The sequence below is a fragment of the Tamandua tetradactyla genome, chromosome 4, assembly GCF_023851605.1.
Source record: "Tamandua tetradactyla isolate mTamTet1 chromosome 4, mTamTet1.pri, whole genome shotgun sequence".
NCBI classification, from domain to species: domain Eukaryota; kingdom Metazoa; phylum Chordata; class Mammalia; order Pilosa; family Myrmecophagidae; genus Tamandua; species Tamandua tetradactyla.
The window spans coordinates 24,882,779-24,900,536 of record NC_135330.1 but is presented as its reverse complement, the minus strand read 5'-3'; the positions used below and the strand labels follow the sequence as shown (position 1 = coordinate 24,900,536).

The window sequence follows — 17,758 nt, the reverse complement described above, 5'->3', positions numbered from 1 at the left end:
TTGAGATTAATACTTAACTATAATAATTAGTTTTCAGGTTTCTTCTTTCCTCCTTAATGTTATATTGTCCCTCAAACTCACAAAATTTAATAATGAGTAGCGTATTTGCTTAAGTATTTTCTAAATTCAGCTATGAATTCCTGTTTGAACTTTGCATTATTTGGAAATATGATGCAAAATTTCTAATCATAGAACATCACTACAGACTTTATAGAAATAAAAAATATTTCTATAAATTAAATCTAAAAAATATTTCTATAAATTAAATAAGAGAATATTACAAGCAGCCATGTGCCAAAAATTACATAACTTAAATGATATTGACAGATTCCTAGGGGAGCACAAATAGACTCAAAAAGAAATAAAAACCCGAATTTATCTATAAGTATGGGGATTGGATTAGTAATAAAAAATTTCCTACAAAGAAAAGCCCAGGAACAGAGTGTTTCGTTGGCGAATTCTATGAAATGTTTAAAGATCTAGTACCAAGACTTCACAAACTCTTCCAGAAAAATAAAAGAGGAATGAACACTTCTCAACTCATTCCATCTGATTGACAACAAAACAAAACAAAGATATAATAAGAATAGAAAACTAGAGACCAATATCCCTTATGAATGTAGATACAAAAAATCCTCAACAGAATACTGTCAAACTGAATTCAGCAACATATAAAAAGAATTACACATTATGACCAAATTGGATTTATCTCAGGAATGAAAGGTTGGTTCATCATATGAAAATCAAGCAATACAATATACCATATTAATAGAATAAAGAACTAAAAATACATGATTATCTCAGTGGATGTAGAAAAAGTATTTGACAAAATCGAACACCCTTCAATAACAAAAATACTCCCCAAAGAATAGAAAGAAACTTCTCAATCTAATAAAGAGAAAGCTTTTCTCCTAAGATTAGGAACAAGACAAGTATGTTCACTCTTGCCACTTTTATTCAGTATTATACTGGACATTCTGGTCAGGGAAGTAGGCAATGGAAAGAAAAGATTTACAGATTGGAAAGGAAGAGGTAAAATAATTTCTATTTGCAGCTGACCTGATCTTGTATATAAAAAATTCAAAGGAATCCACCAATAAATTATTAGAAATAAAAAATGAGTTCAGCAAGTTTGCATGCTATAAAGTCAATCCACAAAATATTTTTCCAGACACTAGAAATGAAAAATCTGAAAATGAAATTAAGAAACAATTCCATTTGCAAAAGCATCAAAAAATAAAATAAAATAAAATAAATAAATGTGCTTAAAATTCAAGAGATATACTTAAATCTACAAAATATTAAAGACAAATAAGTGGGCAGATCTGTATTAATGGATCAGAGACTTAATATTGGTAAGATACCAATCATCACACGTTGCTCTACAGATTGAATGCAGTCATTTTTTTTGCAAAAATTGATGAGCTGATTCTAAAATTCATATGGAAATGAAACAGATCCAGAACAATCAAAACCACCTTTAAAATGAAGAACAGAACTAGCTGACTCATATTTCCTGATTTCAAAGCTTACTAAAAGCTACCATAATCAAAACAGTGTTGTATTGGCCTAAGGATTGACATATATTTCACTGGAATAGAATTGAAAGAGAAATCCTTTCATTTATGGTTAACTGATTTTTGACAAAGGTGCCAATGGTTCATATAATCACCTGCCACAATGTGACTGATAGTCCTTATTGGGGAATGGGACCATATCTAGGGGCATTATGTTGGCCTCTGCTTTTAGGATGTAGACTTCTCAGCAGTAATTGCAGTCAGATCAACATTAAGCAATGCCCATGTTGTTGAGTTCATGAGCTTCCATCTCTGAAACCATGGCCACTTTGTACATGATCCTATTGAACAAGCAGTGGTGTGGCTATGGGAAAAGGTTGAGTGATGTTTACATGATGGATCACCTCATTCACCTGATCACTGAGTGCCTTCACTAAATTGAATGCCTTCCATTGGGCATTCCATGGGACAAAAATAGCTTCACATTCTGTGCCGGGTTTTGAGAGGTATCAACATACCTCTTCCACAGACCTCCTATACACCAATCTTCTAATCTTGTTCTTTACCAGTCTATTAACATGTTAGCCAGTGCCCATAAATCTATCCTGATTTGTACTTTAACTTATCTTTCTTTCCAAGAAAAGTGGAAAGCCAGACATTTCAAATGAAAATACTTTAATGAAGAAACCATCCTAGATTTGCAGGGAGAGTTAAAGGGAAACTAGGATAATGAGGCACCCTGAAACCAGCAAAATTGGGAAGCCATTAATATCACTAGAATAAAGGGAGGAAAAAATGCTACCTGAGTCTAGTGAGAGCTAGATCAATGGGGAAGTGAATTTTAGAGGGACCTAGATAATGGCAGACAACTAGCACTTAGGCTGGGTGGTAGTGGGGAGGTCAGGGTTACCTTTATTTATACCTACACTCTGATCTCCTGATAACTCCCATTGACTGTGCCAACCAAGAAGCTAGTCCTAAGGGAGCTTGGGATATAGACCACAGAGGCCAACCTCTCAAGGCATTAAAAAAAAAGGCAAATATATATATATATATAGTGGAGAATGGATTGGGGATAAGAACCCTACTGTTAAGTAGATTTAATACTCACTACATGCCTTTTTTGCACTAGTTTAGCCGTACATTCTTAAATTGGCTGAATTCCAATCTCTAGTAATTTCTTCAAGAAAGATTTATGGCAATGCTTTATCCTGAGTTCTTATGTGCTTGAAAATACTCTTCTGTTATCTTCTTAGTTGGATATATTTTTTGCTGGATTTAAAATTCTTCAGTTACAATTTTTTTTCCACTGAGGTTTTTGTAGGTCCCTATGTTATTGTAGTTTAGAGTTGAAAACTGAAGTGGAGAAATCTAATGTCAGACTTATTTTTTTTAAACTTATAGATGATGTGATTTTTTTGCCCAAATGTTCAAAGAAATCTTTAGCTCTGAAGTCCATAATGTTACTAGGAAATATCACAGTGTTGCGTTCTGATTAAAATAGTCTCGAATCATGCCATCTCAGTATATTTAATCAAGTGCTTTTTATTTCTTGAATTCTATATCTGAATATTTTTCTTTATTCTAATTGTTCATTTCACTTCATGGATATCATTTGTGCATATTTGCTTTTATTTCTTATTAAATATTTATATTTATTTCATCTACCTTCTATATCTATTATTCCTTTCTAATTTTAAAATTGTTTGTGGTTGATTTTCATTTCATTTTGCTAGCATTTATAAACCCTGTACTCCTTCCCCTTACTGCATGAACACAACTTTGTTTAGTAATCTCTCACACAGCTACACTCATGCATTATAAAACAAAACTCTACTCCTTCTATATATATTAACCTGTTACTCATCATAGGAGCTGTTAATCATAATAAAGAAAAATTTTCCAAGGATTCCAACTGCTACCCCATTTCTGTGCTTTTTAAGGTGAACAAATTAGGAAATGAATGTTGAATTTTATTTACCTAATAAAATAATCGATGCTTTCCTCAGATATACTCGGGAGCTCCTCAGGAATCTCAAGGTACCGGAGATCAAATCTGTAATATACCTTGCATGATAAATGAGCTGGGAATAAAAAGGGCAAAAATACCCTCTCAAACGTTGAAAAAGCACATTTGCTGCTTCCAGAGAAACTTCAAGCAAAAAGAACTTGAGTGCTCATACCAAATTAAGACCTGGTTAAAACTTGGGGATTCCCATATATGATGTTTACTTTTCTGCTTGCAAGTATTATTCACTTTATTATATGAATCCCAAACCCAACTTTGTATTTTTAACCTTTGGTTAAGTCTTCCTTCCCCACGAAGCTATCACTCCACTTCATGCTGATCTTCAGAGGGCCAGCTCATGAAGCTGTGGCAAAAGAATTCCAATTTCCTTTTTGGTGATCTGAAATGCATTTATACCTATTCATAGCTCAGGGTATGTGAGCTGGAGGAAGGATGGGAAAATACTGATGATCAGCGTGGAGGAGGAAACATGGAGCGTTTCAGTTTTCTCTGGTCTCAGGCCCAGGCTATAATTACAAATTTATTATCTTTTCTTCACATTTCCTCTCCAAAATCCACCCTTAAGATCACACTTTTCATCACTTTGGCTATCCTTCAGTTTTGTCTATAACTTCTGGGAGTAGAAATTGAAGGGCCACTTACAAAATTGTTACAGATGTTGAGCACCACCATCTCGAAATCGTAATCTTCGTCTTCCAGCAAACTTGTTATTGGCCAATTTAGTTGTGAACCACAGATTCCTAGTGTATATTTACATGCCTGTCAGAGAGAAAAAGGCCATTGAGGAGATGTTCATCTGAGGTTACGTATAACACTGTGATTCTCAGGAAAACAGGATCACAAGACTTACTTTAACTACCCTTATCTCTGTATCCTCCAAGAACAGGATCAGAGGCACCAAGGCTCTAAAGACCACCCCTTTCAGCATCCATGTGTACTGGCTCATATCTTTGAGCAATTCTCCAAAGTGTCGGATGGCCATACTCCGAACGCCTCCATTATTCTGGAATATGTACACAGAGAAAAGGCCTTGCTTAAGGATAATAATAGGGTTTATTTCTTTAAGCAATGGGATATATATGCGAAATTATTATCTTTATTTTATTTTTGTTGTATGCTGTGCAGCAGAGTCACATTTCATTATTTTTCCATGTGAATATCTGTTATTGCAGCACCATTTGTTAAATTTTTGTTTGCTTTTTGTTTGTTTGTCTTGTTTGTTTATTTGGGGAAGTGCATGGACAGGGAATCGAACCCGGGTCTCCTGCATGACAGGTAAGAATTCTACCACTGAATTACCCTTGCACCTCTATCATTTATTTTTAGAAAACATAATCTTGCATCTGTCTAAATAATCAGTTCCCTCTTTTATTTTAAAATAAGGTTTGATTTACCAAAATTCAGGTTACACTAAAAAAAAAATCCTCTGTAAAAAAGTGAGCTTCTTAAATTCAGGAAAAATGATTAGGAATTAATAACATCCTGAAAGTATAAACTTGAATGATCTTCATGATTTGGAGGTAATTTCTATAAAGATACTTATAATAATGTAACCATCCTGCATCCAAATGCTGGAGACCTGTGCAGAGTTGGCAGTGAATATCAATGGTAGCTCTTTGCGTTCTGGCATAGAACTAGGTTTCCGAGGGCTACTCATGCCAAAGAACATGACTGGATTACAAAAATTCTAGAAGAGAAAACTATACATCAGAGGAACAGGTTAAATTTTTATATAATAGAACTTTCCAGCTTTAAAGAAATGGTTATGATATCATCTGAAAATAATTTTTACATGGACATTCCAACCACTCACTGGCTTTGTGATTTTGGACAAAAAGTTCAATTTTTCTGCCCCAGTTTCCTCACCTATAAACTGGAGATAATAGTAGGATTGCTCAGAGGGTTATATGTAAATATGTTCATGTAGATACCTTAGTACCATGCCAGGTATACAGTAAGTGCCCAGTAAATTTTAGCCATTATTATTGTTACTATTATTATCATTACGTCTTTGTGAAAATCATTTTTGGCACTAAATTCCTTCATTCCATAATTTAAGAATATGTTGCCCCTTTTTAATGAAATGAGTACTTAAGAGCTTAAAGTTTGGCAAGATTATTTACTAAGTAATAATTCTCTGATTCACAAAGAACTCATCATAGAAGTCTGAAAATAAATAGATTATTCATGGCATATCAAAGTATTCTTATTTTAAATAAACTTATTAAAAATAAATAAGTACACATACATTGCTGTCATCCAAATTTTTTGGAACATATTTTCCATGCAAAATGAGAATTTTCAAAACATGCAATTTTCTAATAAAATGATTTTTAATTAAAGGCTTATATGATAATAAATATTTATATGGGTCATGGCACATATCAACTCTAATCTCCAGAGAAAACGTGTTAACGGTCTCTATTTTACATATGGGGAAACTGATGCATCAAGCAACTGACTCATTTCCTGAAGATCCCACAGCTAGTAAGAAGCAAAACAGGATTTGAACCCTAGCAGTCCAGTCCCAGGGTTGGCTCATAAACACCCACTAAGCTATATTTCCTCTTTTATCCAAGGTCAAAGGCTGTTCTTTGATTCTCCTTTCTTATGGAAAGACTTTTTCCATGTTCTCTGAGTATAGTTTAAAAAAAAAAGGCAGTACTTACCTGACAAATACTGAGTATCTATGGAAAAGAAGTGGTAGCTCTGTACAAAATGCCTGTCTTCTGTTGACTTATTCTGGGATGTATTATCATTGCCTCAACTGGGGCTTCAACTGAACTAATCTAATGACTTTGCATATCTAAGGGTGTAACTCACGTGATCCATCAGAGGACAGTAGCTGCAAGCGATTCTGTTACACACAGAGGAGTACGTCACCTTGTCCAGTTTGACTAAAAGTCTTCGGAGGGTTAGCAAGGCCCGAATTATGACAGTCTTGTCTTTGGACGAAAAGGCACCCACGATGGACAGTAGTAAGTTGCAGACATTTTCAATCTACACGTGACAGGAGGAAAACGGTGGGATTTTGGAACTAGAAGGATGCTTGTGCTAGCATTTGGTCTGCGTGTCTCTGAGTCTGGGCAGCACATGGTGGTGTGTTAGAGCTAGCTCATAAGAGTCATATATCAGCTTGTCAAAAATATTGTGAGTTGGTTGTTAAAAAACCATTACTAAACCTTAGACTATATAAACTTACAATGAAGTAAAAATGGCAATAAATGCTCAAAAATTATTTCCTAATTATTTTGCTCCATTTTACTGTACTCTATGCTCTGGAAGTTATTTACCTTATTATATCTGTAGGGTGGAGATACTAAATAATGGTGTCCTACTTGTACCTCTTCCAAAGTCTGTGTTTGGTGACATCACATTGATGGCTTGAAATCAGTCATGTTGGGAGTATTTGCATCAAGGCAATTGGCTTTGTTTCCTGCAGAGCCAGTGCTTAAACATTTATTAACATATCTCTAGCACTATGACATCTAAAGAAGGTGACAATGATCTCTGGGGAGAAGAAAGTCACCGGTGATAGGGCTGAGCTAGATCATGGGTGCCAATTGCAGACAGGACCTAAATAGCAGATAAGTCAAGGAAAAACATGTAAAGGGGCATCTAGGAAGAGAAAGACAGGCACCAAAGAAAAGTAATGAAGGACAGAAATAAACATCCATTGAATAAACACTATTGGCTGAAGAAATATTTTTAAGTAGGAAAAAAGTTGAGGAAAGGATGAGATCAGTGCCAGAGGCAGTTTGTATCTGGCTAGGGAGTTGATTCACAAATAGATTGTGACAACTCAGCCCAGAATATTCATTATTACTTCTCTCTCACTCTCCTAGTGCCACAGAATCTCCCTCTCACTTTTTAATAACATTGGGAAGGGCATTAGACAAGGCAATAAACAATTTTAAAAGAAGAGTGTGCACTGTTAATAAATCCATTGACTTCTATGATTTAAAGCCAAAGGACCGTGACTCATTTCATTCTAAATGCGAAATGGGTGTTCATGACTTCAAGCTTTTAGAGACTATGCTTAATAGATAAATAAGGATTTATTATTAGATTTATTATTAAATCAACAATTATTTATGGAATATCTATACTCTTGGAACGGTGCAAGTTACTTTAGAGCTTACAAGGGAATTACAAAGCATAAGAGCATGCTTAGATTCAGTCTATCTGGAAGACAAGATACATTCATATGACACAGTGGGAAACATCACCTGTCAATGGTTCTCAACTTTAGCCTGTATCTGGATCACCTGGAGGACTTTTGAGACCACACTGCTGGATCTCACTGCATGAGTCTCAGATTCCATAGGTCTGGGACGGGGCCTGACAATTTGCATTTCTAACAAGTTCCCAGATGATGGAGATGCTGCTGGTTCAGCAAGCATACTTTGAGAACCACTGAGGTAAAACACTAGGCAAGCAAGAGCTCATAGTTGATATGGCTCTGAGAGGGATGCTGAAGATTAGAATGTTCAGTGAAGTATGTCATAGAAAAATGAGAAAAATGTGAGTATATATGGAGGACAATACAATGAGTAGAAGAAGAAGCTGGAGTGAGTACTCTGAGATAGAAATTGTGTGTTTGTGTGTGTGTGTGTTGGAAGAAGAACTAACCTGTGTATTAATTCTATTAGTCTGTCTTAAAGTGAGTGTCCTTATAGGGCAATGCTGATAAGTAAGTTCTGTGTGAAAAGAAGGATATCCTGGAAAAAATATAAACAAGGTGATAACATCAATAACCTGACGCCTCCTTTCCATTCAATTAAATTTCCTTATTGTAAAACACTAGATTTTGATAGTTTTGGCTGTAGAGAAACTGAAAATATCAATAAGTATATTACCAATATCAAAACCTCAGATTATGACTTTGTTGGTGAGGGCAGACACAAATCCCCCCCCCCCCCCCCCCACCAACGCACACACCTCATTGACAACTGGTGCCATGCTTGCAATTTTTTGAAGGCTCAGTTTGCAAACTGTAGGATTTGAGTCATTAATCCAGTTTTGGAAAAGTATCAGAAATTCTTCTGGGAATGGGTCCTCAAAGAAGTTATTCAGAAGCTGAAATAAAACAGAGTTAATAAGTTCATAAGCAGGTTAAAGACCGAAGTGCAGGATTTTTGCCTTGGTCACAAAAATCTCGATGGTTTCAATAAAACAAGAACACAAGTCGTGCAAAAACCTCCAACTATTTATATCTTCTTCCTACATATATTTCTGTGCTCAAAGAAGGAGAGAGAAATAACAGTCAGGATAGGGAATAGCTGCTCTGTTGTACACATACATTTTTTTTCTTTATTATTAGAAACGGCACAACCCGACCTAAACCTTCCCCTCCTGAACTGTAGTAAGGTATTCAGGTGAGTGATTTCCTTGACAAGTGAGTGTTTACATATGCTAGTGAGGCCTGCTATGGACTAGCCACGGTGCCGTTTAATGGGGATATAGTAGTAAGCAAAAGTCTGCATCCATGACCTCGGGGAGTGTGTGGAATAGCTGGGAAGACAAATACTATACAATGATTTATACTATATTATACAGTGCAATTTTAATAAAATAGAGTTGCCAACTGTAATCATTAATAGAAAAGAAAGCTTTATAGGATGCCAAAAGAACATTAAAAGGAGAACAAAATTTTGGTTGTGTGATCTAGATTGAATTTACAATTAGGAAATGGTGTTTAGATTTGTATTGAACACTGAGGTGGCATTCAAGTATTTGGAAAGGAACTCTCCAAGAAGGGTATATTAATCAGAGATTTCTGGAGACACAGAGCCGACTGGAGATATAGATATATTTGCTTTCTGCTATATGATGATATATAATCTAGTTTTAAAATTTTATCAATATACAATACCACTAAATCTCTTAAGTGTTAAAATATTTTTACAAATATTTTTGTCTCTAAAATATATCTCATTAAGGATATATAGTCAATACTATGTTCATATGCTACCTGAAGTGAGTATATTATCTGTGTAGTTATGTTATTAATTTGATATACAGTTAAATTCATTTGAATCTGCTTTAGGCTTTGTTTATTTATTTTGTTTTCATTTAACAACATCTCCTGGCAATCACTCTGTGCCTATACATACGGATCTTTTTCATTCTTTTCTATGACTACATAGTACTAAAAATCATATGGAGTTCAAATGGCTTTAACTACAGAATTCTTCCAAAATTCCAAGGAATAGACAATTTTCAAAATTCATAATTTATTCAGTAGTATGGAAAAATATTTCAAATTACCTAATTGATTTTGAAAATCTAATGTAAATTCCATACCAAATACTGAGGAAGGCAAAAAATAATAGATAATTGTAGAACAAAATCATCTCTGAATATATATGTAAAAATCCTTAATAAAATGCTAACAAATTAACTTCCAACTATATTACATTTATATTGTATTCCTATATCTATAGGAAATTGCAATGATAGTTTTCATAATAGTTCATCTAAAATATAATACATTTTTTAAGTCACATAAGAAAAATAAGATACTATTAACTGTTAAAAGGCAGTCAATCGCCCGACCTCCCTACCCCCTCTCTCTCTCCGCCGGACCGCCGCGCGGCGCACACGCCCCGCAGCAGCCGAGCCGCCCGACCTCCCTACCCCCTCTCTCTCTCCGCCGGACCGCCGCGCGGCGCACGCGCCCGCAGCAGCCGAGCCGCCCGACCTCCCTACCCCCCCACCTCCCCCTCCTGCTCCGGCTGCTCTCCAACCAACACGGTGCCCTCTTCCCCCGCCTTCACCGTGCTCCTCCGCCACCAGCCTCGACAGCCTTGCCGCCCTCACCTTTCCTCCTCCAGAACAACTACTGGGGAGTGGAGATAATACAGAGCAGCTCCCGGAGCCATGAGGGAAATCAAAGGGACAGCGTACCCCATCCTGGAACGGCTGACTATCTGGGAGAACCAGCTCCGGTGAGATCACCAAGGGGCACGGGCTTTCCTGGGTGGGACAGCAAGCGACCGGAGTCCCTCCCTTCCACCTTCCCAGGCCAGCTGGTAGAATTGGACAGGCGGTCCCCTTAGGCCGCGGCGGCTGGTGCCCCCACCACACGAGGCCCCCCGGAACAACTGAGATAGTTGGGTCGGAAATCCCCAGACTGCGGAGAACAGTGACCGGGGGATCCCTTCCAAACACGTGACTCCCCCGTCGGCTGGGAGCAGTGCACTCTCCCGGGCTGCGACAGCTGGCGCCCTCCCGCCACGCTTGGTGCCCCGGGCCGACTAGCTAGTTTGGCCGGACGCTCTCCTGTGCTGCGACAGCCGGCGACCCTCCCCGCGTTTGGAACCCCGGGCCGGCTGGCATTCTTCCGGGACGCTTCGGTTGCCGGGCCCCCCCTACGGCGAGAGTTTTCCAGAGTTGAGGGACCCACAGCAACTTTCGCTGGTGGAACCCACAGACAGGCGTGTGCCACGTGTGCCACCTACTGGGCAGGATAGGAAGAACAGAACCAGAGACTGCGCAGAAAAATCTTTCAACCTGTGGGATCGAACACCCGGGGAAATCTGACTAAATGCCCAGACGCCAGCAGAAGATAACGGATCACGCTCAGAAAATTGAACATATGGCCCAGTCAAACGAAGAAACCAATAGTTCAAATGAGATACAGGAGCTGAAACAACTAATGCTGAATATACGAACAGAAATGGAAAACCTCTTCAAAAACGAAATCGATAAATTGAGGGAGGACATGAAGAAGACATGGGCTGAACATAAAGAAGAAATAGAAAAACTGAAAAAACAAATCACAGAACTTATGGAAGTGAAAGATAAAGTAGAAAAGATGGAAAAAACAATGGATACCTACAATGACAGATTTAAAGAAACAGAAGATAGAATTAGTGATTTGGAGGATGAAACATCTGAACTCCAAAAAGAAACAGAAACTATCCGGAAAAGAATGGAAAAATTTGAACAAGGTATCAGGGAACTCAAGGACAATGTGAACCGTACAAATATACGTGTAGTGGGTATCCCAGAAGGAGAAGAGAAGGGAAAAGGAGGAGAAAAACTAATGGAAGAAATTATCACTGAAAATTTCCCAACTCTTATGAAAGACCTAAAATTACAGATCCAAGAAGTGCAGCGCACCCCAAAGAGATTAGACACAAATAGGCGTTCCCCAAGACACTTACTAGTTAGAATGTCAGAGGTCAAAGAGAAAGAGAGGATCTTGAAGGCAGCGAGAGAAAAACAATCCGTCACATACAAGGGAAACCCAATAAGACTATGTGTAGATTTCTCAGCAGAAACCATGGAAGCTAGAAGACAGTGGGATGATATATTTAAGTTACTAAAAGAGAAAAACTGCCAGCCAAGACTCCTATATCCAGCAAAATTGTCCTTCAAAAATGAGGGAGAATTAAAACATTCTCAGACAAAAAGTCACTAAGAGAATTTGTGACCAAGAGACCAGCTTTGCAAGAAATACTAAAGGAAGCACTAGAGTCAGATACAAAAAGACAGAAGAGAGAGACATGGAGAAAAGTGTAGAAAGAAGGAAAGACAGATATGATATATATAATACAAAAGGCAAAATGGTAGAGGAAAATATTATCCAAACAGTAATAACTCTAAATGTCAATGGACTGAATTCCCCAATTAAAAGACATAGACTGGCAGAATGGATTAAAAAACAGGATCCTTCTATATGCTGTCTACAGGAAACACATCTTAGACCCAAAGATAAATATAGGTTGAAAGTGAAAGGTTGGGAAAAGATATTTCATGCAAACAACAACCAGAAAAGAGCAGGAGTGGCTATACTAATATCCAACAAATTAGACTTCAAATGTAAAACAGTTAAAAGAGACAAAGAAGGACACTATATACTAATAAAAGGAACAATTAAACAAGAAGACATAACAATCATAAATATTTACGCACCGAACCAGAATGCCCCAAAATACGTGAGGAATACACTACAAACACTGAAAAGGGAAATAGACACATATACCATAATAGTTGGAGACTTCAATTCACCACTCTCATCAATGGACAGAACATCTACACAGAGGATCAATAAAGAAATAGAGAACCTGAATATTACTATAAATGAACTTGACTTAACAGACATTTATAGGACATTACATCCCACAACAGCAGGATACACCTTTTTTTCAAGTGCTCATGGATCATTCTCAAAGATAGACCATATGCTGGGTCACAAAGCAAGTCTTAACAAATTTAAAAAGATTGAAATCATACACAACACTTTCTCGGATCATAAAGGAATGAAGTTGGAAATCAATAATAGGCGGAGTGCCAGAAAATTCATAAATACATGGAGGCTCAACAACACACTCTTAAACAACAAGTGGGTCAAAGAAGAAATTGCAAGAGAAATTAGTAAATACCTAGAGGCAAATGAAAATGAAGACACAACATATCAAAACTTATGGGACGCAGCAAAGGCAGTGCTAAGAGGGAAATTTATTGCCCTAAATGCCTTTATCAGAAAAGAAGAAAAGGCAAAAATGCAGGAATTAACTGTCCACTTGGAAGAACTGGAGAAAGAACAGCAAACTAATCCCAAAGCAAGCAAAAGGAAAGAAATAACAAAGATTAGAGCAGAAATAAATGAAATTGAAAACATGAAAACAATAGAGAAAATCAATAAGACCAGAAGTTGGTTCTATGAGAAAATCAACAAGATTGATGGGCCCTTAGCAAGATTGACAAAAAGAAGAAGAGAGAGGATGCAAATAAATAAGATTAGAAATGAAAGAGGAGACATAACTACTGACCTCACAGAAATAAAGGAGGTAATAACAGGATACTATGAACAACTTTACGCTAATAAATACAACAATTTAGAAGAAATGGACAGGTTCCTGGAAAGACATGAACAACCAACTTTGACTCAAGAAGAAATAGACGACCTCAACAAACCAATCACAAGTAAAGAGATTGAATTAGTTATTCAAAACTCCCTAAAAAGAAAAGTCCAGGACCAGACGGCTTCACATGTGAATTCTATCAAACATTCCAGAAAGAATTAGTACCTACTCTCCTCAAACTCTTCAACATAATCGAAGTGGAGGGAAAACTACCTAATTCATTCTATGAAGCCAACATCACCCTCATACCAAAACCAGGCAAAGATATTACAAAAAAAGAAAACTACAGACCAATCTCTCTAATGAATACAGATGCAAAAATCCTCAATAAAATTCTAGCAAATCGTATCCAACAACACATTAAAAGAATTATACATCATGACCAAGTAGGATTCATCCCAGGTATGCAAGGATGGTTCAACATAAGAAAATCAATTAATGTAATACACCATATCAACAAATCAAAGCAGAAAAATCACATGATCATCTCAATTGATGCAGAGAAGGCATTTGACAAGATTCAACATCCTTTCCTGCTGAAAACACTTCAAAAGATAGGAATACAAGGGAACTTCCTTAAAATGATAGAGGGAATATATGAAAAACCCACAGCTAATATCATCCTCAATGGGGAAAAATTGAAAACTTTCCCCCTAAGATCAGGAACAAGACAAGGATGTCCACTATCACCACTATTATTCAACATTGTGTTGGAAGTTCTAGCCAGAGCAATTAGGCAAGAAAAAGAAATACAAGGCATCAAAATTGGAAAGGAAGAAGTAAAACTATCACTGTTTGCAGACGATATGATACTATATGTAGAAAACCCAGAAAAATCCACAACAAAATTACTAGAGCTAATAAATGAGTACAGCAAAGTAGCAGGCTACAAGATCAACATTCAAAAATCTGTAGCTTTTCTATACACTAGTAATGAACAAGCTGAGGTAGAAATCAAGAAACGAATCCCATTTACAATCGCAACTAAAAGAATAAAATACCTAGGAATAAATTTAACCAAAGAGACAAAAAACCTATATAAAGAAAACTACAAAAAACTGTTAAAAGAAATCACAGAAGACCTAAATAGATGGAAGGGCGTACCGTGTTCATGGATTGGAAGACTAAATATAGTTAAGATGTCAATCCTACCTAAATTGATTTACAGATTCAATGCAATACCAATCAAAATCCCAACAACATATTTTTCAGAAATAGAAAAACCAATAAGCAAATTTATCTGGAAGGGCAGGGTACCCCGAATTGCTAAAAACATCTTGAGGAAAAAAAACGAAGCTGGAGGTCTCGCGCTGCCTGACTTTAAGGCATATTATGAAGCCACAGTGGTCAAAACAGCATGGTATTGGCATAAAGATAGATATATCGACCAATGGAATCGAATAGAGTGCTCAGATATAGACCCTCTCATCTATGGACATTTGATCTTTGATAAGGCAGTCAAGCCAACTCACCTGGGACAGAACAGTCTCTTCAATAAATGGTGCCTAGAGAACTGGATATCCATATGCAAAAGAATGAAAGAAGACCCATCTCTCACACCCTATACAAAAGTTAACTCAAAATGGATCAAAGATCTAAACATTAGGTCTAAGACCATAAAACAGTTAGAGGAAAATGTTGGGAGATATCTTATGGATCTTACAACTGGAGGTGGTTTTATGGACCTTAAACCTAAAGCAAGAACACTGAAGAAGGAAATAAATAAATGGGAGCTTCTCAAAATTAAACACTTTTGTGCATCAGAGAACTTCATCAAGAAAGTAGAAAGACAGCCTACACAATGGGAGACAATATTTGGAAATGACATATCAGATAAGGGTCTAGTATCCAGAATTTATAAAGAGATTATTCAACTCAACAACAAAAAGACAGCCAACCCAATTACAAAATGGGAAAAAGACTTAAACAGACACCTACCAGAAGAAGAAATACGGATGGCCAAGAGGCACATGAAGAGATGCTCAATGTCCCTGGCCATTAGAGAAATGCAAATCAAAACCACAATGAGATATCATCTCACACCCACCAGAATGGCCATTATCAACAAAACAGAAAATGACAAGTGCTGGAGAGGATGCGGAGAAAGAGGCACACTTATTCACTGTTGGTGGGAATGTCAAAGGGTGCAACCACTGTGGAAGGCAGTTTGGCGGTTCCTCAAAAAGCTGAATATAGAATTGCCATACGACCCAGCAATACCATTGCTAGGTATCTACTCAAAGGACTTAAGGGCAAAGACACAAACGGACATTTGCACACCAATGTTTATAGCAGCGTTATTTACAATTGCAAAGAGATGGAAACAGCCAAAATCTCCATCAACAGAAGAGTGGCTAAACAAACTGTGGTATATACATACGATGGAATATTATGCAGCTTTAAGACAAGATAAACTTGTGAACCATGTAATAACATGGATGGACCTAGAGAATATTATGCTGAGTGAATCCAGCCAAAAACTAAAGGACAAATACTGTATGGTCCCACTGTTGTGAACGGACATTCGAGAATAAACTTGAAATATGTCATTGGTAACAGAGTTCAGCAGGAGTTAGAAACAGGGTAAGACAATGGGTAATTGAAGCTGAAGGGATACAGATTGTGCAACAGGACTAGATACAAAAACTCAAAAATGGACAGCACAATAATACCTAAAAATTGACTGAAATGTTCATTCAACATTTCAATGAACACTAGGATAAGAAGCATAGCTAATTAATAACAATGTTTTATAGTATTAACAACAATGTATTTCTAACAACAGTTAATTTCTTAATGGTGAACCAGTTGAAGCACTTCCATTAAAATCCAAAGTGAAACAGGAATGGATTAAAATTGCATGATTCTTTAAATCTGTATTTAGAGTTAAGTCCTGACAAAAGTAAGGATTTGAAGAGGCAGCAGTATATTCTGTCATTTTTCATATGACAGGATCAGGTAACTAGAAAAGCAAAAAGGAGCAACTAAAAAATTATTAAAATTACTGTAAGAGCTCAGAAAGTAGTTAATTGGAGTTAATATAGTGTAATAATTAATTTTCCTGAATACCCAGCCATAATGAGCCAGAAAATATAATAGAAAGATCACATTTATACAAATATTATAAGCTACTTAATAATTCCAAAATTCATATGTGTTTTATACTAAAATGATAATGTATTGAATGAAAATAGAGAAGTAAAAATATTATAAATATACTCAGAGCTTTAATGTAATTGCAATCATAATTTTTAAATCATTTTAAAAAAATTTTAAACCAAAGTTATTTTTAAAATTTAACTAGAAGAAATACTTAGGAAGGACTAAATAAATTTTGGAAGGTAGAGTTATGGGATGTTGCATTTCAATATTTTCAAATTACCAAAACTTAACAGTGTGGTATTACTTCCACAAAAATAAAAAAATATAAATAAATAAATGGAACCTGATAGAATATGCTGAGATAGACCCTAACGTGTGTGTGTGTGTGTGCATGCACATGTATGAAGTAAATGATAAAGGTATTATCACCATTAAATGGTGAATTTAAGGCTGTCAATAAAAGATGCTGAAACAGGTGGCTTATTATATAATAAAAACTTAAGTTAGATCCCCACCTCATGGAATACCAAATAACTCCATGCAAATAAAAAAAAGTACACATAAAATTTATTATATATAAATATATGTTATATGCGTTAATACATGTTAAAAGAAAATTTAAATGAATATTTATTGATTCTTTGGTCAGGGTTAACTTTTATGAAAAAAATCAAATTCCATAGACAGAATTAAAAGAAAAACCCCAAACTGAGTATTGACTCTCAGCAGATATTGTATTGAAATGTATAATATCCTTGATATTCTTCACATATTGTGTGTGTGGGGGTGTGCTGGTTTGAAATAATGTATGTACCCTAGAAAAGCCATATTTTAACCCTAATCCCATTTTGTTAAAGCAGCCATTTCTTCTAATTCCTATTCAGTATTGTATATATGAAACTGTAATTAGATCATCTCCCCGGAGGTGTGATTTAATCAAGAGTGGTTGTTAAGCTGGGTTAGGTGGAGGTGTGTCTCCACCCATTTGGGTGGGTCTCGATTAGTTTCTGAAGTCCTATAAAAGAGGAAACATTTTGGAGAATGAAAGAGATTCGGAGAGAGCAGAGACTGCTGCATCACTGCAACGCAGAGAGTTCAGGAGCTAGAGTCCTTTGGGGATGAAGAAGGAAAATGCCTCCCAGGGAGCTTCATGAAACCGGAAGCCAGGAGAGAAAGCTAGCAGATGACGCCATGTTCACCATGTGCTCTTCCAGCCAAGAGAGAAACTGTGACTG

General features: G+C 36.4%; 1 protein-coding gene across 10 annotated transcripts in view; it reads right to left on the bottom strand.

The window, feature by feature from the left end:
• The window catches only part of MROH9 (maestro heat like repeat family member 9), a 114,629-nt gene that overhangs the window by 23,605 nt on the left and 73,266 nt on the right, over window positions 1-17,758 (bottom strand). For 7 of the 10 annotated variants that reach the window (XR_013173447.1, XM_077155744.1, XM_077155746.1 and 4 more), the window contains 5 exons: window positions 8,488-8,625; window positions 6,370-6,546; window positions 4,397-4,549; window positions 4,189-4,305; window positions 3,499-3,601 (listed from right to left, as the gene is read on the bottom strand). Coding sequence is in view for 8 of the 10 variants with exons in the window: in XM_077155744.1 (XP_077011859.1) it covers window positions 3,499-3,601; window positions 4,189-4,305; window positions 4,397-4,549; window positions 6,370-6,546; window positions 8,488-8,625 (688 nt within the window). In the remaining 2 variants the exon portion in view is untranslated. The remainder of the gene's footprint in view (window positions 1-3,498; window positions 3,602-4,188; window positions 4,306-4,396; window positions 4,550-6,369; window positions 6,547-8,487; window positions 8,626-17,758) is intronic. The other 3 variants (XR_013173448.1, XM_077155749.1, XM_077155751.1) reach the window with 1 other exon arrangement.